This window comes from Passer montanus, unplaced genomic scaffold (genome assembly GCF_014805655.1).
Source record: "Passer montanus isolate IOZ18808 unplaced genomic scaffold, ASM1480565v1 scaffold45, whole genome shotgun sequence".
Classification (NCBI taxonomy): Eukaryota; Metazoa; Chordata; class Aves; order Passeriformes; family Passeridae; genus Passer; species Passer montanus.
Genome location: NW_024369373.1, coordinates 5,177,092 through 5,201,355, shown reverse-complemented (window position 1 = coordinate 5,201,355; position 24,264 = coordinate 5,177,092). Strand labels below are relative to the sequence as shown.

The 24,264-nt window shown below is 54.9% G+C and overlaps 3 protein-coding genes across 11 annotated transcripts in view; all 3 read left to right on the top strand.

The window, feature by feature from the left end:
* The first annotated feature begins 1,316 nt into the window (after positions 1-1,316).
* GOT2 (glutamic-oxaloacetic transaminase 2) lies at positions 1,317-14,783 on the top strand. Of its 2 annotated transcripts, none has more exons than XM_039721345.1 (10): positions 1,317-1,375; positions 6,684-6,840; positions 8,081-8,209; positions 8,560-8,619; positions 8,741-8,902; positions 9,348-9,452; positions 10,325-10,475; positions 11,137-11,302; positions 12,226-12,376; positions 12,779-14,783. In XM_039721345.1, the coding sequence occupies exons 2-10, from the start codon at positions 6,706-6,708 to the stop codon at positions 12,899-12,901; spliced, it is 1,182 nt and encodes a 393-aa protein (XP_039577279.1). In that variant the 5' UTR covers positions 1,317-1,375; positions 6,684-6,705; the 3' UTR covers positions 12,902-14,783. The 2 variants fall into 2 exon arrangements, with proteins under 2 accessions (XP_039577279.1, XP_039577278.1); XM_039721344.1 differs by lacking the exon at positions 1,317-1,375 and adding an exon at positions 1,894-1,973.
* A 149-nt stretch (positions 14,784-14,932) lies between these two features.
* On the top strand, positions 14,933-22,397 carry SLC38A7 (solute carrier family 38 member 7). 2 transcript variants are annotated; one of them, XM_039721343.1, is made up of 12 exons: positions 14,937-15,012; positions 15,754-15,986; positions 16,160-16,599; positions 16,801-16,999; positions 17,087-17,231; positions 17,933-18,031; positions 18,744-18,801; positions 19,146-19,260; positions 19,484-19,631; positions 19,714-19,913; positions 20,174-20,228; positions 20,322-22,397. In XM_039721343.1, exons 3-12 carry the CDS (start codon positions 16,333-16,335, stop codon positions 20,422-20,424), a joined length of 1,389 nt encoding a protein of 462 aa, XP_039577277.1. In that variant the 5' UTR covers positions 14,937-15,012; positions 15,754-15,986; positions 16,160-16,332; the 3' UTR covers positions 20,425-22,397. The 2 variants fall into 2 exon arrangements, with proteins under 2 accessions (XP_039577276.1, XP_039577277.1); XM_039721342.1 differs by lacking the exon at positions 15,754-15,986 and having other exon boundaries at positions 14,933-15,012.
* A 990-nt stretch (positions 22,398-23,387) lies between these two features.
* Positions 23,388-24,264, top strand: part of CNOT1 (CCR4-NOT transcription complex subunit 1) — a 55,279-nt gene continuing 54,402 nt past the window's right edge. For all 7 annotated transcript variants that reach the window (XM_039721341.1, XM_039721337.1, XM_039721336.1 and 4 more), the window contains exon 1: positions 23,388-23,536. The gene's annotated coding sequence lies outside the window, so the exon portion shown is untranslated. The remainder of the gene's footprint in view (positions 23,537-24,264) is intronic.

The following is a 24,264-nucleotide window of genomic DNA, read 5'->3' as shown; positions in this document are numbered from 1 at the left end:
CTGAAGTCCCTATTTCTGCATCCCATGGTGGGCTGCGGGGTGGCAGGGAGGAGGGGATGTCACATTCTGATCCCACAGAGGACACAGCTGCTGGGTGGGGAAGAGAGGTGGAGCATTTGGGAAAGCCCCTATGGAACCAGGGTCATTGGAAAATCCCGGGGAGCAGAGTGCAGGCAAGCTGGGTGTATCTCCCAGTTATCCCTCCCATTCACCCCAACACCCTGCCAAAGCCTCGGGGACATCCCAAGGGTTGTTTCCCCCACTCCCAGTTTTGGAAGCCAGTCCCAGGGTGACGATGCTGGCGCAGTCCCAGTGCAACCTCTCCCTCTCCTGTACTACCCAGTGCAGCCCAGCTGAGGCCTGCATGGCCCAGTGTGGTGCAGGGCAGTCCCATCCAGACGTGTACAGCCCAGTACAGCCCTGTGCAGCCCATTATGGCCCACTAAAATCCCACACAGCTCAGCATGGCTCAGAACAGCCCAGCATGGCACAGTGCAGTCCAGCACAGCCCCACGCAGCCCAGTACGGCCCAGTATATCCCTCTGTGGCTCAAGACATTTCCGTATGGACCAGTACCAGACTATACAGACCTGTGTGGTGTTGTACAGTCCTGTGTGGCTAAGCACAGCCCACAGCCCAGTATGGCCCAGTACAGCCCTGAATATCCCTCTGTGGCTCAAGACATTTCAAGACTATACAGACCTGTGTGGTGTTGTACAGTCCTGTGTGGCTAAGCACAGCCCAGTACAGACTTTACATTCCACATGGCCCTGTACACCCCAGAACGGCACAGGGCAACCAAGTACAGCCCCATACGGCCCAGTACAGTCCTGTACAGCTCCATATGGCCAAGTACAGCCCTGTATATCCCTGCAGAGTCCCATATGGCGCGTTACAATCCTGTATAGCTCACTGTGCCCAAGACTGCCCTGTGTAGATGTGTACGGCTCCACATGGTGCCATGCAGTCCTACACAGATAAGTACAGCGTTGTACAGCCTAGTATGGTGCAGTACCACCCTGTATGTCCCAGTATAGCCCGGTACAAGATGGCTCAGCACAGCCCAGTGTGGCCCATCATGTCCTAGTTGAGTCCTCCATATCCCAGTACAGCCTACTACAGCCCAGTACAGTGTAGGACAGCCCAGTACAGCCAGCATTTCCTGGTACAAGACAGCCCGGTACAGCCTAGCGAGGCCCAGTACATCCCGGTCCGGTCCGGCACATCCCAGCACGGCCCAGCACGGCCCGGACCGGGCGGCAGGGCTGCGCTGACCCGCACCGGCCGCCAGGGGGCAGCGCGGGCGGGGCCCGGCGCGCGACAGCCGCCGGCTCCTCGCCGCCCCGCGCCTCGCCGCCGCCGCCTCCCGCGCCAGGTGAGGGCCGAGAGGTGGCCCAGCCCCTAGGGCCGCCCGCCGCTGTCGGCGGAGGGGTTTTCCCGCGGCCGAGCCCCGCTCCGAGGGGGCGGTGGGGGGAGGCTGCGGGAAGCGAGTCCCCCCGTGCGGCCCGCCGCTGACGCCGCGCTGGGGAAGGGGGTTGCCGGGGGGACGGACCGCGCTCGGATTGGCTGGGGAGGGGGGTCCTCGCGCTCTGATTGGCTGGGGAGGGGGGTCCCCGCGCGCTGATTGGCTGCGGCCCAGCCCGGCGCCCCCCGCCTGCCCTTGAGGCGCCGCCGTGGAGGGCGCGCAGGCACCGGGACCCCGAGCGACGGAGCCGGGGAACCTGGCCTCGACCACGGGCTGGGGACACCCTGTGCCTCGACCACGGGCCGGGGACACCCTGTGCCTCGACCACGGGCCGGGGACACCCTGTGCCTTGAGGGCTTGGCTCAAGGGGTGCTGCTGGTGATGTACGCTGCGCTTCGGGGCACGAGTGATGTGGTCGATGAGCGGCTGGACGTGCCCGGGCCATGTGCGCTCGCAGCGCGGGAGCCAACAGCGCGCTGGGCTGCATCACCGGCAGTGTGGGCATCAGGTAAAGGGAGGGGGTTCTGCCCCTCTGCTCTGCTCTGCTGAGAGCCCCCCTGCAGCTCTGCAGCCACTTTTGGGACCCCAGCACAAGAAGGACATCGACCTGTTCAAGCAAGTCCAGAGACCACAAAGATGGTTAAGGAATGGAGCACCATTTCTGTGGGGAAAGGCTGAGTGAAAGAGCTGGGGTTATTCAGCCTGGATGAGAGAAGGCTTCGGGGTGACCTAATTGTGGCCTTTCGGTATCTAAAGGGGCTCAAGAGAGCTGGAGAGGGACTTTTAACGAGGGTATGGAGTGCCAGGACAAGGGGGAAAGGGTTTAAATTGACAGAGGGCAGGGTTAAATTAGATATTAGGAACAAATTCTTCCCTGTGAGGGTGGTGAGGCCCTGGCACAGGTTGTCCAGAGAAACTGCCTGTCACATCCCTGGAAGTGTTCCTGGACAGGGCTTGGAGCATCCTGGTCTAGTGGAAGGTGCCCCTGTATGTGGCAGGGGTTTGGACAATGAAACCTTTCAGGTCTCTTCCAACCCAAACCATTCCAGGATTCTGTGTGCTGTGAAATGGGGCTGGGGTGGTGCTGCCTGGCTGCCCTGTGTAGTGGGACCAAAGGGAGCTCTGCACTGTGCAGTGGGCCTCATGCACAGTGCAGCAGGTCAGCAGTGACCCCGTGAGCCATGAAATGGGGTGGGAGTAGTGCTGGCTGTGCTAGAGCTGTGCTCTCAGGGGTACAAACCCTGGCAGGAGCAGTGACTGTTTCTGTAAGGACCAGTCCTGCACTGGCAGCTCTGGATTCTGCTGTCTCTGGTCAGCAGAGGTTTGGATAGAAGCATGTAGGGTGCTGCTGGAGCTGTGTGAAAAGCCCAGAACATCCAAGTTTCCACAAAGTACAGCTGACCTGAGAGCCACGAGGCTGGGAACATCACTGAGACCAGGTGGCCAAGAAGCAGAGCGTGCAGGGGGATCTGGATGAGGCCTTGCTGCTCTTCCTGGCCCTCACTACTGGGGAAGTCTCTAAGAAACAGCTTCCAGCCTACGTCAGAGCAGGAAAGCAGTGTTTGTTTTTTTTAAATCTCTATTCCAGCAGTCACTAGGATTCTAAGCCAGGGACAGAAGAGCAGCTGTCCAGAACTTGTGTTTTGTGCCCATGGACTATAGCAGGCCTGTGACAGGTATGGAGCCTGCTGGCATAAACCTTGCTTTTCTCAAGCTTGGTATACAGCAAACTGTAAATTACCAAATTGCATTGAGGTCACCCAGGAGAGGTTGTTAAGTTTTGTAAGTAAGGAGCCTCTGTGCACAGCCCCCTTTTTCCTTTCAGGAACAGTGGCTTATTATGCAACAAGGGAAGCCAAGCACTGATTAGCAGTTTCTGTTTCCTTATCTTCAGCAACATAATGTGGTGCTCCAGCTGCTATCATTAATCTGGGCTGAGAATGCTCTTTCTGAAAGCAGAACAGAGGTTAAGAGATACGAAATGGTTAAAATGGCTCCGTTGACACACAAATGCTAATTAGGACGATAACTGAGTCTGCTGCTTGGATGTATCACAAGACAGCTATTTAAATACCTTTCTTGGTGGAAAACTTAGCAGCTCACTGGGGCAAGGAATTTTTAGGGTTGAAAGGCCCTGTAGTAGCCAGCAGCCTGTTGGCATTGTTCTTGTGTAAATATTTGCTTTAGATGTGGTTTCGTACAGCCTTTGGCCCCTCACTCTGCTCTGTCTTGCAGAACTGCTGTGGGGGCTTTGGCAAAGCTTCTGAAATCCAGTGTCTTGTGTGGCTGTACCTCAGGGAATGTGGGCTGGCCTCTCCACAATGGAAACCTTCACTGGGCTTGTAAATGCTTGTTCTCCAGGCTTGGCCTGAGTCCTTAAGCACTTCTTAGGTCTGTGTACTTGAGGCATAAGTTCCACATATATTTTTTGAAAAATGTTACAAATTTATGCAATCCCTGGTGCATTTTTCCACCTTCTCTGTCCCCCTGCACTTGCAGCTGTGCATTAAACCAGCTCAGAAGACCAGCATGAGTGAGGAGTACAGAGACTATTTGGAGCTCTGATGAGCATCTAAACTCTGACTGGGCCTTTTGTGTGAAGTCCTGTAGCTGGAGAATGTGCTTCCTTTGGCTTGCATTGAGTATCCCTCGGGTAGTTCAACCCCAGTTAAGTTTGCCTCTGGTTAGTTTTCTGCACTGAATACCTCTGGCCTGGCAGAGATGTGCAGTTTATAGCTTTGACCTTTATTCAAGCCCAATGTTCTTTTAATTGCTCAAAATAAAATACAAGGCAGTGCAGGGACAACAGTAACGGGGGGTAGCAGTGTGTTAGGGTTTGTGGCCTTGGACCCCTAGTAGATCTCTTTTTCCCAAACCTCTTTGGGAAAGCTTTGCCTCTATGATCTCTTTGGTATCCTGATGTGTTTGGACAACTCAGCCTAGGCTGTTTTCTCCTGTCTCCCTGCAAGCTCACCTCCCTGAAAACACCAGAGGAGTCTTGTTTCACCTGGAAACCTTCATGCTGAGAACAGGAAAATAAGTCCTAAACCTACCCCGTCGGTGCCTTAAGCCAGCACAAAAACCGGCTCAGAACAAAGGTACTTAACTCTCTGGAGTGCTGCAGCTTAGGTAAATGCCTGCAGGATCAGCATTAATTGCAGTATGTTAGAGCTCAGTGACCTGCCTAAGCCTTAGCAAGATCAGGACCTAAATACCCCAAACACTGTAAGCTGCTTGGGGAAAAGCCCAGCAGAAAGAAGGTGCTGTCACCATCTCCAAAGCAGCAGCTCTTTAAAATAGATAGCCAGGCTCCTGCAGCCCTTGATACCAAAATAATCCTAAACCAGGTAAACTGAAGAGAGCCACACTACTGCACATTGTTTATCTCTTTCCCTGCCTCTCCATTGCCAGGAAAACATTGGGAAGGGTTTGTCCAAAGCTGCCTGAACCCGCAGCAGGAGTTTGCCCTGACAGTCCCCTTGACGTGTCCTGCTCAGGTTGGTTCCCCAGGTCACTCCCTCCACACTGGCTGCAGGCCCTATCCCTCTCTGGAGGGTGTGTGTTGCTGGCTTCTCTGACTCATCCTCTTTTCCAAGCTAATCCTATACTTAAGAGGTAATTAAGACTAGTTGGTGGTCTAAAAAACATTAAGCACATCTTCCATTTTTAAACTACCTGAGGTGGCTCTACCTCTTCCTCAAAACCTGTCAAAAGGAATAACAGGCTTTTTTAAAAATTTGGAAATAGTGTACAGAGGGTTGTCTGAAGAGGGCAAATGATTGAGGCTCCATGAGATGCAATCTACATACATGGCAGAGTGCAAAATTTTTCTTCAGTGAGGAAACTTGGCCTAAAACAGGGACAGAGTGGAGAGGAAAGATGATTGTGTGAGTTCTGCTGGTCAGTTAGAGCTTCCTTAACCTTTGTGGCCCCTCTGCCCACAGATCTGTATCTGCCCACAGAGTCTGCACTACACATTCAGCAGGAGGTCTGGCTGGCCCTGGGCTGGCTCCAGGCTGCCTGCATTGCCTGGGGCATGGACCAGCCCCAGGACAGCATTCCCGAGTTGGGAAAGGATCTTGTTATCAGATGACATAGCCTTTCCTGGGCTGCAAAGTATAGTAAAGCTGATGTCTCTCTGTCTGTGCGTTTCTCCCTCAGCAATCAAGGCTTGAGTTCTGTCCTCCAGGAGATAAACCCAATCTACTTTGTATTGCACCTTTTATTTCCCACTGAGCTTGGGGGATGGGGGTAGGCGCCTGTGTGGTGAGTCAGGACCCTCGGAGCTGCATGCAATGCCTTCAGGAGGGGGCTGTGACAGCCAAATCCCTCTGCTAGGCAGGTTAAAGAACACCACAGTGCTGCTCCTGCACTGTCTGCAGGCCTGCAGAGCCTGGACATGGGACAGGCCAGAGACGGTGGCCAAAGGAAATAACAGGTTTCTTTTTATAGCATGGTCTGCTCTGCCCTTGACATTAAGAGAGCCTCTCCATCTTCAGGGTGTGCTGCCAGCCAGGCAGAGGCAGGTGGCTCCTTGTGTTGGGGGAACACAAAGCTCCTCCTGATCCAGGGAGGTTTTGTGCTTGACAGCAGGGGAAGGGTCTTCACATCAGAGCTTGTCACTTGTCACACGGGGAACAAACTGTCTTCTATGATTTCCTGGAAAACAGTATTTGTCTACAGCATTGGAGAGGCAGAGTTTGTAGAGCCAAGAGTGGAAATACCTTTATTTTGTCAGCCAACGCTGGGAGAAAAACAAATTAGTTTTCATGTACTAAGCCTTTCCAGGAGTTTGGAAGAGACTCCGTATTCATGCTTTTGTGCAATTGCCTGGGTCTGGCCAAGGTTCCCTGGAGGGCAATGACCTGTGCAATCCCACGTGCAGGCTCTGGGCACTTGTCCAGAGCATAGGAGTTCAAGGCTTCAGTTTCCTGGGCTCTTTGTGGTGTTAGCACATAAAGCAAACAGGAGCATTTCAACATGCTAATGACTGAGAGGGAATCAGTTATCTTCAGCCACAATGAACCAGGGCTCTTTGCCCATTCTGCAATTTACAATGTGACTTAAATGGTTTGCTTTGTTTTTTTGGATAATTCTCTGAACACTATTTGTACCTTTCTCAGTGGTTTAAAGACAAGATTTCCCTTGGGGGTTTCTGTCGGTGCACATCTCTGCCCAGTTCTCAAGCCTCATGCTTAGCTCTTGTTTCTCCCTTTAGCTCATGGTGGTCCCATGTGGAGATGGGTCCCCCCGACCCCATCCTGGGGGTGACAGAAGCTTACAAGCGTGACACCAACTCCAAGAAGATGAACCTGGGAGTGGGGGCGTATCGGGATGACAACGGGAAGCCGTATGTCCTGAACTGCGTTCGCAAGGTGAGCTGGGTGCTGGCTGCTGGGCAGGGCCAGGTCCAGGTGCCAGGTACCCTGAGGGAGTCAGGGAAGGGGAAGGTCTATTGTCTCTTGATCCTTAAAATAAGCTCTGTCTCTAACAGAGCAGGACAGTATTCCTGGATGTTGAGGGAGTCAGGGAAGGGGAAGGTCACTAAGCAAGTTTTGTCTCTTGATCCTTAAAATAAGCTCTGTCTCTAATAGAGCAGGACAGTATTCCTGGATGTCTCCCTTAGCAGGACTAATGCTTCTGAGACATGACAGAGCTGTAAGTAGTACAGGACAAAACAGAAAATACATGTCCTGTTCCCATTCAGGTTACTCTAACTTGTTGCTGATTTCTATGAGCCCTCCAATGCACCTGTTCTCTGAACTTCAAGGTATTTCTTGAACAAGCTGATATTCTTTAGGGCACCCCACAAGGGAGGAAGGAGCTGACATTGGCCCCTTAATGGATTAGTCTTAGAAATTCTGCTGAGCTGATACTACCAGTTTCTCCATAAGCCAGTCTAAAACTCCAGCCCACTGAGCTGGGTGTGGACATTGCCCTTGAAGGGATTATGGGGTCTTTTAGGGCTGTAGGGGTAGAAATAGGCTGTTAAATAGCTGGCAGCTGACACATGCATTGATTGGCTGCACTGACAGGCAGGGTGCAGGGTGAGTGCCTTTTCCCATGTCTCATCAGTGTGGGGTTTAAAGCCATCCTTGCCCTCCCTCTCTCTGTGCAGCTGGGTCACAACCAGGGAGCCTGGATGTGTCACTGGGACAGTTTCCTGGTGGTATGTGAATGCTGCCAGGGTCTGTGCCATTTCCAGCATGACAAGGCCCTACAAAAGGTTTGCTACCCTTCCTGGTTTGGGGATGTATCCAACATAGAGATGACATCTGCCTCTCAGTAGCACTCAAGTCTTGCTTTCCTGCAGGACAATTCATGCTTGGGCAAAGAGTGTCCTTGTGCAGCTGGAAGTGGTGCTCTCTTCTGGTGCCAGGTTTCCTTGGCTCCACTGTACCAACACTGTCCCCCGCTGAGGGCTCTGGTGGCTGTGGGGTTTTATCTGAAATGTTTACTGCTGCCCCTTGCTTGGAATGAGCCCTGCAGAGAAACTCCTGTAACCCAACCTTTGCCCCTTCCGAGCAAGCAAATGTGCAAAGAGGTGACCTTCAGCTGTCCATCACTCTGTGCACGGTGATGCCTTCCTTGCTGAGCTTGTGTCCTCCCTTGCAGGCAGAGGCCATGATAGCATCCAAGAAGATGGATAAGGAGTACCTGCCCATCGGGGGACTAGCAGATTTCACCCGGGCATCCGCAGAACTGGCTCTGGGGGAAAACAGTGAGGCTTTCAAGAGCGGCCGGGTAAGGAGAGGCCGGGACACAGGGCAGGGAGGACACGTGGTTGGTATGTGGGTGCTCAGAAATGTGAAAGAACTGGTGGGGGGTTGATGCTTCTGAGTTGTGGGCTGGCTGGCCCCAAGGATCACTGCTTCCTCTGAAGGCCGGGGTGAAACAGCCCTGTCCAAGGAGGGGATTTAACCTTGCCAGGGGGCCAAACTCCCTCCCTGAAGTTGGAGATGCTGACCCCTGTGGTCCCTCCAGCCCCTTGTCCCTGTTTTGGTGTGCTGCTGCCAGTGCTGATATAGTGACTGCACTCTCCCTGTAAGACAACATGGCTACTCAGACTCAGGGGTTTTTTTCTTTTCTTGCAGTATGTTACCGTGCAGGGTATTTCTGGGACTGGATCCCTGCGAATTGGAGCCAACTTTTTGGTGAGTGCCTGGCCAGCAGTAGAAGGAAAGGACATATTTTGACCAGAGCTGAATTTTTACAGTTTTGTAATCTCTTGTATGTATACAACCTGTTTGAATACTCTGTCTTTCTATTGACCAGCAACGATTCTTCAAAGCCAGCCGTGATGTGTATCTACCCAAACCATCCTGGGGCAATCACACTCCCATTTTCCGTGATGCTGGCATGCAGCTTCAGGCTTACCGCTACTATGACCCCAAGACGTGCAGCCTTGACTTCTCTGGAGCCATGGATGACATTTCTGTGAGTTGCCTTCCATGCCTGGAGAAGGGAGGTCATGTGGGGAAATGAGTGGTGATATTACTTTACCCTAAATGTGATCATGTGGCATGAAGCTGTGTCAGGAGAGTTTTAGGCTGGATATTAGGAAAAGATTTTTCACACAGAGGGTGTTTGGGCACTCAGACAGGGTCCTGAGGGAAGTTGTCATGGCACCAAGTTTGCCATGGTTCAAGGAGTGTTTGAACAATTCAGGTACATAGTTTGGTGCTCAGGGTTGTCCTGTGCAGGGCCAAGGAGGTGGACTCCTTATGGGTCCATTCCAGCTCAGAATATTCTATCATTCTATGATGCCTGAAGGCATTAAATCAAGGCTAGAAGCCCCACAGAGCTCATCTAAGCTGTCTCATCTGCTGAGGAGAATGCTCAGATATCACTGATGATTCATTCTCTATAACATCTTCCTTAGAAAATTCCAGAGAAGAGCATCATCCTCTTGCATGCTTGTGCTCACAACCCCACTGGGGTGGATCCCCGGCAGGAGCAATGGAAGGAGCTGGCAGCTACAGTGAAGGTAAGCAATATCCCAGGGGTACTGTGCCATTCCTGGGGAAGCCTCATCTCTGGCCTTTCATGGGTGGCACCTGGTCTTCACTTTGCTAAAGGTTATTCCCTTCCCTGAGGCCAGGATGGGTGTCATGTTCCTGACAGGAGCCAGCCAAATGTACCCAGAAAGCTTCTAGCTGACCATTGGGCTTTCTGCTGGCACCTTCCCAGGAAGCTGGAGTAGGGAGACCTGAAAGGAGAGCAGCAGGATTGAAAGCATGAGCTGTGATTGCTGGAGCAGAGCACCCAGTGCTGGTGTATTAAAAATGCTGTAAGATCTCTCACATGCCTGGTGTCTCCTTGCAAGCTTCAGCTGCAAATAGATAGGGACAAGTTCTACCTTCTCCTCCTTCTGCTGCTCCATCAAGCCTGTAGCCAGTGAAATTTGGCTTGGAGATACCTGGCCTTAGTAGGGTCCTGAGAATTGGTAGATGTCAAAGTGATCTCTGTGGCCTACAGAAGGGTAGCTCTAAGGGGCAGTGTATCTGGGGTATCTGCCTAGCTGACTAGACAGTTCCCAGGTGATTTTCCTGGAAACTGATAATACAGAAGACATTGAAGTAGACTGTTTTATTACTGTTGAATTTACTTCTGCTTCCTGGGCCAGACTTGCACATCCCATAAGTGCACTGGAGGATCTTTAGCTGCTGTTTTGATGTGTGCTAGGTAGCTGCAGGTTTTGGGCTGCTTTCCCTGGGGTGAATGAAGGGGAATGGCTTTCTGGAGGAGAATCACTGCAGGTGGACAGACCGCTGTCTGCATGGCTTTTCTCAGCCTGCTGCCCTGCTCCTTGGAGGGGTGCTCAGCTTCTGTGACACTCTCTTCCATCTTTGCTGGCAGAAACGAAACCTCCTGGTGTACTTTGACATGGCCTACCAGGGCTTTGCCAGTGGGGACATCAACCGGGACGCCTGGGCTGTGCGGTATTTCATCGAGCAGGGCATCAACATCGTCCTGTCGCAGTCCTTCGCCAAGAACATGGGGCTGTACGGTGAGTAGGGCATGTGACAGGGAAATAGTTTCATCCAGGCTGCTGGTGGGACACCTCCAAGGCTTAGCAGCCAGTGTCTTCCTGCTGCCTGTGTTCATCCTGCAGTACTGAGCAGGGATAACCCTTTAGGAGCTGGTGGAGACCCTTCTAGAGAATGGGGATCCCTTACAGCTGTGTGGTGTTGGGTGCCACAGTATAAGAAAGATGTAAAGCTTTCAAAGAGTGTCCAAAGGAAACTATGAAGATGGTGAATGGTCTAAAAGAAAAGCCATACAAGGAGCAGCTGGGGACACTTGCACTTGACACTTGTTCAACCTGGACAAGGGAAGACTGAGGGCAGAGGTCATCATGGGCATCAGCTTCCTCTCAAGGGGCAGCATCTGCTCTCTGTGACCAGTGACAGGACCCAAGGGAATGACGTAGAACTGTGTCAGGGAGGATTTAGGCTGGATATTTGGGAAAGGTTCTTAACCTAAAGAGTGATTGGATATTGGAACAGGCTCCTCAGGGAAGTGGTCATAGCATAAGCCTGACAGAGCTTAAAGAGTGTTTGGATGATGCTGTCAGACCCAGGAATTGTAGGATTCTTGGGGTTGTTCTGTGCACAGCCAAAAACTGGACTCAATAATCCTTCCAACTAGATATTCTGTGATTCTCTTAGGAGAGCGTGCGGGTGCCTTCACAGTGATCTGCAGTGATGCAGATGAAGCCAAGAGGGTGGAATCACAGCTGAAGATCCTCATCCGCCCCATGTATTCCAACCCACCTGTGAACGGAGCACGCATTGCCTCTATGATCCTGAACACCCCTGACCTACGGAAGGAGTGGTAAGAAGAAATCTCTCATGTTCATGGCAGTGAGGTCTCTTTGTGCAGCCCTGTGCTGTGCTTACTGTGTGCTGAAGTCACAGGCAGCTCTTAGCTTCAGCAACAGTCAGAGCCATCTTTACTCTGGAGAAATCCCTGCTTATGTCCTGGCATCAGCTGGTGTCAGTTTAACCTGACACAAACAGGTTTTCCTTGTGTTATCAAGGAAGAAAACTCTGTGTAAAGGAGGGGATAAAGCTCCCAAAGGATTGAGGGCTTGCAGGAGCTGCCAGTCCAAGAAGCATAAAAGTCTGAGGTGGTGTAGCCATGTAGTGTGTCTCGTGGGGGAAGTGGAAGCATAATCCCCCTGGGAATGAGACTCAGGAATGTAACCCTCATGCCCTAAGCCTGATTCCTGGCGTCAGCCTGTGCTGTTTTCCCAGCCCCTTGGTGCTGGGTCCCTCCCAGCAGCTGGCCTGGCAGAACAAAGGTTGGCAGTGTGCTGTGGCCTCGCTGGGGGCTGTGTTCTTTTGGCAGTGTGACACTTGTGCCTAATCCAGGGCCCAGCAGAGACATTTCCTAGCTGTGCTGCTTTGGAACTGGGCCTGTTTGCCAGTGCTACCCCTGCACTCTTGGTTTATCTGTAGATACTGTTTTATCTGGGGTAGTAGCTGCCATCCTACTGACCCATGGCTTTCAGATGTGAGAAATGTCTATATTCTAGTAGTAGTGTCTAACAGCAACTGAATAAATAAAAAGAGGTCACCTTCTGGTATCAAGAGAATGAAGCAGCTCCCGCAGCTAGAGCTACATCTTCATGCTCATCTTCATCCCTCTATGGGGCCCCTCCAGGTGGAGAGGTTGATTTTCAGTAGCTGGGGTGGGGAGAGCAGCACTGGTGTGTTCCAGCCCTGCTCTGAATGGTTCCTGGGTTGGTTCCTCAGGCTCACAGAGGTGAAGGGAATGGCTGACCGGATCATCAGCATGCGGACTCAGCTGGTGTCCAACCTCAAGAAAGAGGGATCCTCCCACAACTGGCAGCACATCACTGACCAGATCGGCATGTTCTGCTTCACAGGGCTGAAGCCTGAGCAGGTAAACGCAATTCCAGTGGTCTCAAAATGTCATTTGCAGTCCTTGTCAGTAAGTTTTTGACTGCAGATGCCAAAATGAACCCTTGTGAGCACTTGTTCCCTGCTGTACCTGGGAGGTTGAAAGTAAACGTAGCTGCCACGTCTATCAAAGCAAGCAGTCACTTGGTGCTGCTCTGACCTTAAAGGTCAGCTCAAGTGAGGTGGCTCTTCCAGCTGAACATCTGCAGTGTTGCTGCTTGGCCTGAGAGCTGGGCAGCATCTCTCTTGGTGCACAGGGTACTCTGCAGGATGCCCTGTCTTTTGGCAGCCAGTTTGCTTAGAGTTTCAGCAAGCTGGGTAAATTTGCACTTTGCTGACACAGCAGAGGTTGGCCTGCAGTTTGAACTTTGCTCTTTCACCCCAGGTGGAGCGGCTGATCAAGGAGTTCTCAGTCTACATGACAAAGGATGGACGCATCTCTGTGGCGGGAGTTACGTCAGGCAATGTGGGTTACCTGGCTCATGCCATCCATCAAGTCACAAAGTAAAGACAAAGGGGTGCCCTGGAGCTGGTGGCTTTCCCTTCCTCACCAGTCGAGGATGAGGAGGGAAAAGAAACAAGCAGAATACTTCAACCACAGCACTTGAAGCCGCTGCTGAATGTATCTTGTAGATGAGATGTAGAAGCCTAGTCAAGTCCACCCTGTGTTGTGGAGCAGGGACATAATTGCTGGCTCCTGCTCGTCACAGCCGTTGTTCCCTGCTGTCCGTCCTTTCTCCATCAGCCCCAGCACCTGTCTATGCTGGAGGAAGCAAGTGCTTAGCAATGCCATCCTACCAGTGCAGGCACCAAAGGCTTCTCCGCACACATTTCTCCATGAGAAGGCTTTGTGAGGCTTTTGGCTGCTGGCCCAAGCAGCAGCAGGCAGGGAGCTGGGTGTGCTGAGTTGGAAGGCTCCTCTGGTGTGCTCCTCTGAGCTCCTCAGCCAGTCCTTGCTGCCAGCAGGCTCCATCCTCCTCCGTCATCCCAGCCTGGGGCTGGGCAGCACCAAAGCTGTCCTCTGACAAACAGCTCTGAGGACTTCTCACTACCAAACTCTGCTCCGTCGTTGGCTTCGCTCTTTCCATCTGGGACTCTCCTGTCAGGTGTAATTCACAGTGGCATCAGTGCGTGGGGCAGACCAGCATCCCTCTTTTAAACCTGTCTCACTTTCATACCTGGAGGTGAAACAATTTCTCATCCCCACCTCCCCAATAAGAATCTCCTCTGAAAACTGCTCTCTGGTGGTCTCTGCCTCGCCCCATTCCTGTCCTAAGCCCAGCAGTCCAGCCCTATGCATCCAGCAGCCCTCCCTGCAGTCTTTGTTGAGTGTCCATAAGCCAAGAGGCTGGACCTGCAGTATCCCCCTCACGTGGAAGTGTGGGGTATCCCTCTGCTCTGTTCAGCCACATTTCTGGTGACACCAGAAGAGAGTGATCTTGAGAGAAATCTGAGAGCTGATGACTCAAAAACCATCCTGTCCTTCTAAGCCAAGTGTCCCTGAGGTCCTGTGACTTACTGGACTCTGATTTTTAATCCAAATAAACTGGTGCATGGCTGTGTTGAGCTGGGGAATTCATTCTGTCATTGTGCAGCTGGATCCTGTCCCTTCCATGCACCAGACATTCCCTCTCAGGACCATACTAGCACAGGGGATCTTACATGACCAGTGAAACGCTCATCTCCTGAGAATCCCACATAGAGAGAGGCAGTTCCCACCGATGGGCCCCAGGAGCACGGTGTGTGTGAACTGAGGTCCAGATGCGAGCTAGTGTCACGGAGCTGAAATTGAAGCCTATGGTGTTGAGTGTAGGTGTTGCTGGCAAGAGGACAAATTCCCAAAAGCTGTCTGCATTGGGCCATGGGGCCATCTTTAGCCACTGCCCCACGATGGAGTGGAGCCTCCCTACGTGGAGCTGGAGGCATTACTGGAGGCATTACCTCTTAAGTCTGTGAGCTGTCTCCATCCACAGCCACCTTTTCCTTCTGCAGCCATACCAGGCTATTGAGCAGGGCAGTTCATTCCCCATTCCTGCCCAGGGCAGCTGTGTGCCCATTGGAGCTGGACAGGTCCAGTCTGGTGCACCTGTCCCGGTCTGGTGCACGTTGTTGCCAACTTGCTGGAAGGCTGGATCCTCCCGCCGCTCCCTGACAGAGGTTTCCGCTCGCACGCCGCTTGTTTACTGGCCCGATGCCCACAGCCGCTGCTTGCTGTCCTTTGTGCAATAAACCGCTTTCCATGCCGCACACGCCGTGGGTGCTGCCCCTCGGCGCTGTGGGTTCCTGTGCTGTGGTCCCTGATTCTGCGTGGCTCTGGAGCTGCCGCCTCGCACCCGCGTGGGGCCGTTCTTCTGCTCGTTCTCTGTACAATAAAAGCACCCTGGAGCACAGCCCCGTCTCTCGCTCTCTCCTTGCCTCGGCTCCCCGCAGGCTCAGCCTCTGGGAAGGGCTACCCGAAGGGGGATGTTTCCCCTTCGCTGATGTTCCCCCGCCTCCGGGGCTGGACTACAACCCCCGGCGTGCAGCGGGCAGGGCGGAGCCGCCGCCGCGCCGCCGCTGCCGGCGAGCTCAGCCCGGGCCGGGGCCGAAGGGAGCGGAGCGGAGCGCGCTCCCCGCCTGGTGAGTGGGGCCGGGGTACGGACGGGCCGGGGGACACTCGTGGGGAGCCCAGCGACCGGCTAGGGCAGGAGTCTGCTCCCGCTGCTGACCGGCACCGGCTCCGGCCTTGCTGCTCCGGGCGGGGGGCGCCGCGGGTCTGTCGAGTCACCCTCGGCGGAGCGCCTGCTCTCGGGGTTTCTGGTTGCCAGAGTATGGCGGCTTTGTCTGGAGGGAAAGGACACCCTTCAGCATCCTCCCCCAGGCCATTGGAGAAGCATCGACCCCTTGCAGCATTCTCGGCCGGGTGGGAGCTTCAGCCCACGCGGACCCGCCGGCCTGACCCTGCACGGTCCTGCCCGCTTGGCACAGGGTGGCCCTTACTCCCCTTCCCCAGAATCTTCACAGAGGATTCATAGCACAAGCACAGAGTTTAAATAGCCCAGCAGCAAGGAGTGAGCTGGGCAGGTAGAGTCTCTGTAGATGTCCTCTAGGAATAAAAATCAGATTTCCTTGAAAAGAGATTTCTGATGGTCATGTAGATTCCTGCAAAATCCTGCCAGGTTGTGAGGGTCGATCTCCTCCACCTTGGAGACACTGGGATTTGGACTTTCTAACCCCCAATGGCTGTGATGTTGGAAACACCAGATCTTCAAATCCAAAAGCTTCTGAGACATCATCAATCTCCTGATTGTCACCCTGGGGGTGTCCTGGAAGGGGCCAGTCCTGCCTTTCCTGTTGACACAGTATTTCTGCTGCACACAGGTCATTCCTGTTGAGCCCAGCCTTGCCCTTTACTCAGGAGCACGTGCACAGCCGCTCTTGCAGAGCTTGCAGAAATTAGGGCTGGAAATCAGGAAGTGAGCCAGGACATTGGGTCTCGTGCCCACAGAAAGACGAGCCTTGCTGTAAAGCTGCAGCTCCTCAGCCCCACAGCCAGGGCTCAGTCCCCCATCCAACAGCAGTTGTGTCCTCTCCCTCGATTTGAGGTACAAGAGGTGAGTTCTGCTATGTATCAGTTCTGCTATATCTCTGCTGGTGTGTGTGTGCTGTGACACCCCAAGCTAAGGCCCAGGCAATTCAGTTCGCCTGTGTCCCCACCTGATGCCCAGATTGTCCCTTGTTATTATAATTTAAATAACGCTTAACATTATTCTTCATCCCCTTGTAGGAGCAGGGAAGTGCCTGACCACCGTGTTGCTGCATTCCAGCCCGTTTGTTTGCTGCCCTTCCTGCCTGATGGAGCCAGCACTGGCTGAGGACCCTCCTCGAGGTGCCGGGCTGAGCCTGGTGCAGGAGCACTAGTGGGACGTGGGCAGTGGCGTGTGCCACCCGCGAAGGACAATGGCTCAGGGCACTGGGAGCATCAACAGTGACTACAAGGACTGGGAATGGAGTGACGATGCTGGTGAACGGGCCAGGCTCCTGCAGAGCCCTAGTGTGGAGACGGTGCCCAAAAATTCAGAGAGCCAAGGAAACAGTCTGGGGGCCACGTCGGCTCTGGGAGCTGTCTTCATCGTGGTCAATGCTGCTCTCGGGGCTGGGCTGCTCAACTTCCCTGCTGCCTTCAGCATGGCTGGCGGTGTGGCTGCAGGCATCACCCTGCAGATGGTGAGAGTGGGGAAGGGACAGTCCCCCGTCCCACCTGGGAGGGTGCATGGGAGGGACATGTGGTGCCCCAGAAAGGGCTTGGGGAAGACCAGACTCCTAGGAAGAAGCTCTTTTGGGTGAGGTGCACCAGAGACTCTCAGTGTATTCAGGGGTGGGCGCCTGGGGTGGCTCAGTGTTCCCTCCCTGTCTCTCCCATCCCAGTGCATGCTGATCTTCATCATCGGAGGCTTGGTCATCCTGGCATACTGCTCGCAGGCCAGCAACGAGCGCACCTACCAGGAGGTTGTGTGGGCTGTCTGTGGGAAGGTGCCCGGGGTGCTCTGCGAGGTGGCCATCGCTGTCTACACCTTTGGCACCTGCATCGCCTTCCTCATCATCATTGGAGACCAGCAGGACAAGAGTAAGTGCCTCCCGTGGAGCAAATCATAACCAGTTGTTGTCCCTTCAGCTGGAAGGGCCAACCTGACCATCTTGGATGTCCCCACAGTCATTGCTGCTCTGGTGAAGGAGCCTGAGGAAGTCGGGGGCAGCCGCTGGTACACAGACCGCAAGTTCACCATCAGCATCACGGCCTTCCTGCTCATCCTGCCCCTCTCCATCCCCAAAGAGATTGGCTTCCAAAAATATGCCAGGTGAGTGGCTAGAGCTCTCTGGGGCTGGGAGCTGGGGTGGGCCAGCCAGCACCCACCTAAGCACGGTTGCAGAGGACAGGGACTGGAAATGCAGTGGTTCTAGTGCCATATCTGCCCACTCATCCTCTGCCTTCCCATGCCTCAGTTTCCCCATCTGGGAAGCAGAGGAGTGGCTGAGCACCATGCAGCCACAGTGTGGTACTTCAGGGCTTGTGTCCCTCCCTTCTGCATGCTGGAGGAAGCAGGGAATGCTGCTTTCAACTACATTGTTTCCTATCTTTGGAGTTGGCAATCCAGCAGTAAGTGTCCCTAGGCTGGGTGGTCTGCAGGCCAGCCCTGCTCCACCAAGAACCTTGGTGTGACCTGGCTGCTGGAGCTGGACCAGCGGGGGCACCAAGGAGTGTCACTGCTTCAACACTCGCCTCTTTCTCCAGCCCAGAACCCAAGTCTGGCAGGTTTGCCACTCACAGAAGGATCGGATAACCCTCAAATGCAACAGAATTGTGTTGGCATCTGCTTGGGGGACAGTGGGTGACGTTTCCTGGTATATTCTCTGGGAAGGGAAAGCAAAAATGGGTCTGATAGGCAGGAGGGGGTAGCCTGGGCTGTGCAGGACAGAAGATGGGGATGGAGAGGCTGGGAGGAGACCCTCCACGAAGTGGGGAGGCAGAACACTCACAGCCTCCTATCCCCTTTCACAGCTCCCTCAGTGTGATTGGCACATGGTATGTCACAGCAGTCATCATCATCAAGTACATCTGGCCTGACAAGGAGCTGGTGCCTGTGGAGATCCCCACCAGGTGAGAGCAAGAGACACGATGCTGTCAGTGCCATCAGAGCACTGCAGAGCCAGGCAGGGCTGTGGGAGCAAGCACTGCAAAGGCCAGGGATGAATCTTTCATCAGTCCCATCCCTGGTCCTGGGGACTCTGCATGTTGCTGCCAGAAGCTCCCAAGTGGCTGCACCTTTGCGTGTTTCAGAGGAGTAGGTGGGAAGAGGAGGAAAAGGACCTCTTAAAGGTCCCCATGGCTCCACCACAGGTTTTGATAGCACTGCTTGGTTTTTATCTCTGACATATCCAGGCCCTGATTCCCTGTGCAGTGCTTGTGCTCACCCAGCAACAAAGGCTGTGTCTATATTTGGATGATTTTGGTTATTTCCTTAACCAGCACAACCACTGTGGCTTATTCCCTTCCTCACAGTGTATATTTTTGGAACCAGTGCAGGCATTTTATGGCAGAGCAAAGGTTAAACCAGTTTTTTGCACTTATTTTTTATGGATACATTTACTTTTGTGTGCTTGGGTTTGGCTATTTTTGTCTCAGTTAAAGGCCCTGGTTTTCAGGGAGTACCAGGTCCCAAGAAAACCTCATTCCATGCAATGGCATCATGCTGGGTGGGGAGTGCAGCAAGGCAAAGACACTGGGCACTCCCAGCTCATCCTCTCCTGGTGCACTGGATGGGGGTCACAGGGGATTCTGGTCTGACTGGTGGGTGTTTCTCTCCTGCCAGCCCCTCCACCTGGACAGCTGTCTTCAATGCCATGCCCACCATCTGCTTTGGGTTCCAGGTAAGGCCACGAGCTTGGCACTCCCCTTCCATCCTGTGGTTGCCTGGGTGGCATACTGAAACCTGCCTTGTGTGATGGGCTGGTTGATTGGCTAAAACCCTGCCCATGTGCTCACTGCACAGCTTTGCAAGGAGGCTGAAGCCTTTTTAATATCTCACCACTCTGGATGGAGATGGATCCATTTTACCCCAGCTAGGACATACAGGGCATCCTGTCCCCCACTCCTCTTTCCTCCTCTAGTGACAAATCTGGGAGATCATATCACAACAAACACAGAATGTCATGAGTAGGATGCCCCATGGTTCTGCCCATCACGTATCCCCACTGTCTCTGTGTCCTGGCAGTGCCACGTGAGCAGCGTGCCAGTCTTTAACAGCATGAAGCAGCCAGAGGTGAAGACCTGGGGGGCAGTGGTGACAGCAGCCATGGTGATTGCTCTCTTCGTCTACACAGGCACTGGTAAGTGAGGGGACACCGTGTGAGTGTGGCACAGTCCGTGGAGTGGCTGTGAGCTTCAGGAGGGCAGGGACCCTCTGGTCAGCAAGGATCAGAGGGAAAAGGGAGGGGAGTCCATCAAACACCTCTGCAGTGTGCTCTGTGCTATATCCATCCAAGTGTGATCCTTAAACAGATGTTCAGGAGACTTGTCCCTGTCCCCTGCTGACTGCTCCCTTCCTGGCAGGCATCTGTGGCTTCCTGACCTTTGGAGCTGGCGTGGAGCAGGATGTCTTGATGTCCTACCCCTCCAATGACATCCCTGTTGCCCTCGCCCGGGCTTTCATCATCCTCTGTGTGCTGACATCCTACCCCATCCTGCACTTCTGTGGCCGGTGAGCGCTGGGAGAGATGGGGCTGGTGTGGGAAGGAGGAGCAGCACGAGGACACCCCTCTGTCCTGGCTCTGTGCCCACAGGGCTGTCTTGGAGGGTCTCTGGCTCCGCTATACCGGGGTGACAGTGGAGGAGGACGTGGTTCGGGAGCGGAGGAGACGCCTGCTTCAGACCATCAGCTGGTTCCTCCTGACACTCCTTCTGGCTCTTTTCATCCCTGACATTGGCAAAGTCATCTCTGTCATTGGGGGCTTGGCTGCCTGCTTCATCTTTGTCTTCCCAGGTAGGGCATCCTGGGATGCTCAGGGGCTGACAGAGGTCTTGTGGCCTTGTGTCTCAAAGAGGGAGGGGCAGGATGGAAACACAGAAACCAGGAGATTTTTAGAGGACAAAAATGTGGTGTGAGGCCAGTCAGCAGCCCAACTATTTTGGCTGGATTTGGAGCTCTGTAACAGGGAGTGCAGTCCCTGTTTTACAGAGTGTCTGTTCAGTCCCCAGTGGACAGTCCTCATCTGGTTCTAATTTGCCTCCCCTGGCTTTCAGGGCTCTGCCTGATTCAAGCCAAGCTCTCTGAGATCCAAGAAACCAGGGCAATCAGGTAACTGAAATGTGCCTCCCCTCTCCCCCATCCCCCTGGGGATATTGGGGTCAAGGACCCCTCTAAATATGCCCTGTCCTCCTGTATCCACAGCTGGTGGGCCCAGGTCAGCTATGGGGTGTTCATGGTCACCCTTGGAGCCTTCATCTTTGGACAGACCACTGCCAATGCCATCTTCGTGGATCTTACAGCCTGACTCCTCCAGGCTGGACTGCACTGCTGCTGCTGAGGGGATGGAGATTTCCCCTGGGACCAAAGGGAAGTGGGAAGAAAACATGTTGGTGTGTTGGGAAGATCCAGGAGAACTGTTGTGACTTGGGGCTTGGCTGAACAAGCCCTGCAATGGTTTGTATCTCATTGTCTTAAGGCTGCAGGCAGTCAGGCTTCTCTCAGCCCTGGCTCCCTGGTGAAGCCAGAGCAACACTACAAGGGGACCTGTCATCCAGGGCAAGCTCTTTCTGCCCCTGGGAGCAGACATCACTCCCTTAGACATCACTAAGGGGTCAGGGTGGGGGTTTGCAAAGCCATGCTGCTCTCACCTGTGTACCCTTGTGCTGGTGGAGCTCCTCTCCCCAGGTAAAACTCCTTCTCCCAGCTTTGGAGAGAGAAGCAGTGTTCTGCATAAAGGGAAACAGTAATCATGTTTAACAGACAGGGAGACACCCCACAGTCCTGTTCTGTGTCAATGTTTGGTTTGAACTCTGGTTTCCTGCCAGTTTCCTGCCCCATCTGTCACATCTCCCTCTGCCTGGGCTGCAGTTTGTGTTACAAAGGGTTGTCTTCAGCCTGTTTGGGTTTTTTCTTTTGAGGATCAGAATGACCCTGGGGTAGGGACATGCCAGTGCAATGTTTTCCTTGCCAGGGGTTGCTCACTCAGTAGAGAAGCTGCTATGACTGCATCAGCCTACTGAAGACACTACAATAGAGCAAAGCTCTTCTGCAGATTTACAATCCCGTTCTTCCAGGTGTCCAGGAAATGGGACTGGGCCAGGTTTTAAGGGGTGCTTTTGGGATAAAGCAGTCCGTATTCATTTGTTTTTATTGTTCTCTTGGTCATTTGCACTCCTATGGCTGATGTTGCTCTGGGCTGTCCCTCTGTTGCCTGTCTGGATGATAGTTTCATTCCTGCTTTTTCTGGGTTGAGCAGTTCCCCCAGCTGCAGATTTGGTTGGGGGTGTTAAACCTCAACAGCAACGTTCTCTTGTTCTGTCTTTGAGTTTCTTTTTATGTTGTTTGGCTTCTAAAACCCTTGGGGAGGGAGGAATTCAGGTATAGCTGTTGATGCATCTGTGACGAGGGTTCAGCCCAGATTTGTGCAGAACCTGGCCCTGCACCTCCTGCATCTTTTGGAATCAGCAGAGGCTGTTGTGGTGAAGGAGAACCATGGCTTGTGCTCCTACACTTCTCAACGTGGCTCTCCTTTGGCAGCCAGTGGCTGCAGGAGGGGTGGCAGCACGTGGGTGCTTTCCCATGTGGAAACGTTTGGTCTTTCCTTCCTAACACTGCGTGTAAATGGGGACCTCCCCACTGCTGCCTGGGACAGGGAGACCCAGATGGAGAAGGAGGAAGAAAAGCCCTAAGCACAGCAGGAATGTTTGAGAGGTGCTGTGAAGGCACAGATCCCTCCTGCCTCTCCCAAGGGATCTCCAGCATCTGTGCCCTCATCTTTTGACAAAACCAGGCTCCACCAAACCCCCACTTGATGGCTCTGGCAGTGTCCCGAGCCCCTGCCTGTGAGTGGGAGCTGGGGCTTAAAGAAGATGGCCAGTTGTCCTGGATGTGGGGAGCACAGAGCCACCTCCCCTGGAGCCCAGCAGGGATGCTCAGCAGGTGCCAAAGCCAGAATGCCTCCCAGTGCCCCCCCTGCAGGAACGTGGTACCTGGTGGGTCTTGTGGCTCTGGCTTTCCTGAAGGTGTGCCAGGCATGAGGAGGTCCCTTGGCCGAAGTGCACGAGGACACAGTGTCCCATGTCACCTGGGAAGCACCTGGGCTGCCTTGGTGCCCCACAGAGCCCCCGTGGCCGAGGGCTGGGCAGGTCTGGGGGTGCTGCGGCCGCTCCTGTTTGCCTTACTGCTCCCCTGTTTACAAACACTGGCCTTTTAATATGTATTTTGTACATGCAGAAAGCGGAGGGAACTCAACTCAATAAAAGTGGCGTTGTGATGGTGCGTGTGTCGGGCCAGCACGAGGGGGTTTCTGTGGGTGGGAGGCAGGGATGAAGCCGTGTCCCGAAATGCCATCCCAGCTCTCCGAGCTTTGGGATGGATGGTGTGAAAAACGACAGTCACTTCTTTTTGAAATTTTAAAAGTTTAACAGTGTGGAGCTGGGAAGTCCCACTGCCTTCCTCAGGCCCTCATTCTCCGGGGTACTCCTCACGCAGGGCCGGGGATGCCAGGGGAGGCTCTGTGGGTCCCGGCCCTGTGTGGCACCCGTGTCACTGCCCGGGGTCAGCAGGCGGCTGTGGTGTGGCTGAGACGGGCGGGATGGAACTGCAGGGAGTTTCCTCTTGGGGACTGAGGCCGGCCACCCGGGAAGGTGCAAATGGCGAGAGGATTTCCGTGGAAAGGAGAGGGCTGGAGCGGGCCGGGCCCGGGCGCTCTGAGGGAGCCACAGCCGCCATTGAAGGGGGGGGGCCGCCTGGGCCGTACCACGGCAGCGCGGGGGACGCCAGTTCATGGGCTGTACTACGGCGCTGCGCGGGGGGGACAAGTTCCTGGGGTTGTACCACCATCGGGGGGGGAGGAAACAGCGAGGCGAGGGGGAACGGGGCGGGCCGCACCACTCGTAGAGGGGGAACTCCCCCCCCCGCCATGACTCCGCGCGCCCTTTGGCACCGCCCGCCACTTCCCCTTCCCGCCCCGCCCCCGCGCGACGCCCCTCGCTCATTGGCCGGCCTCGGCAGCGCGGGTTGGCCGCCGGCGCGCACGCGCAGGCCGAGAGGGCTTCGGAGCTCTGATTGGCTGAGCGAGTAGGAAGGATTTCGGCCGCTCCCGGCCAATGGCGCGCGGCTCAGGCTCCGCGCGGAGGGCGGCGGGGTGCCCTCCCCCGAGGTCGCGCGGCGCTGATTGGCCAGCTCCCGGGCGGCCCCGCGCTCTGATTGGGCGGAGGCCCCTCCGCGGGGGCGGGGCAGCTCCGCGCGCATTCCGCCCCTCCGCTCCCCCCGCGTCCCCCCCCCCGCGAGAGGACGGGGGAGGGGAAAGGCCGCGGCGCGAGCGCGCGACCCCATCCGCCATTTTGTATCGGAACGGCGGCGGCGCGAGAGAAGCGCGCGAGCGGCCCCGGCCCGGCCCTCACGACACCGCCGAGGTGGGAGCGGCGCCCGCCCGGCCCCGCGGGGGTGCTCTGCCTGGCGCTGGGGGTGCTGCGAGCTTCGCGGCGAGGGGGGGTCGCGGTGGGGACGGGGCCGGAGGCGGCGGGACCGGGCCGGGTTGCGCTGGGGGCAGCGGGGCCGGCTGAGGCGCCCGCCCGGCCGGGCCGCCCTCCCGGGGCAGCGGCGGGACCCTCCCCACGCACTCCTCGCTCCTGCGGTCCCTCAGCGACCGAGGGAACGCGGCGGGGTCGGGGCGGCAGCCGCGGGTGCTCCCCGTCGGGTGGCGGGGACAGGCGGCTCCGGCGGCGGCGCGCGGTGGCGGCGAAACCGCCGGAGCCGGGCTCGGCGCTCCCCTGCGCTTGTGTAACGCCCGCCGTGACAGGTGGAGTTTGAGGAGTCCGGGCCGGGCCTGCCCCGGCCGGGCTCGGCGGCCTCCGTGCGACAGCGGTGGTGTTGTGACTTGCCCGCAGAAAATACGGAAAAAGTGAGCCGGAGTAAATAATCCGGTGACATAACCTTCTTGCAGACCACAGGGGAGAAATCCTTCTCAGTGCTGTCCTCCACTTAAGGAAACGCTGCCCAGTAAAATGGACTTGTATAATTCTAAACTAGAAATAGCAACAGTTGGGTGTCTCCACAGATGCTGTATCAGTACAAGAGCTTCCTTACAATAGTTTCTTAACTTAGATTAGTACCATTTACTCCTTATACAGGAAGGCCAGTG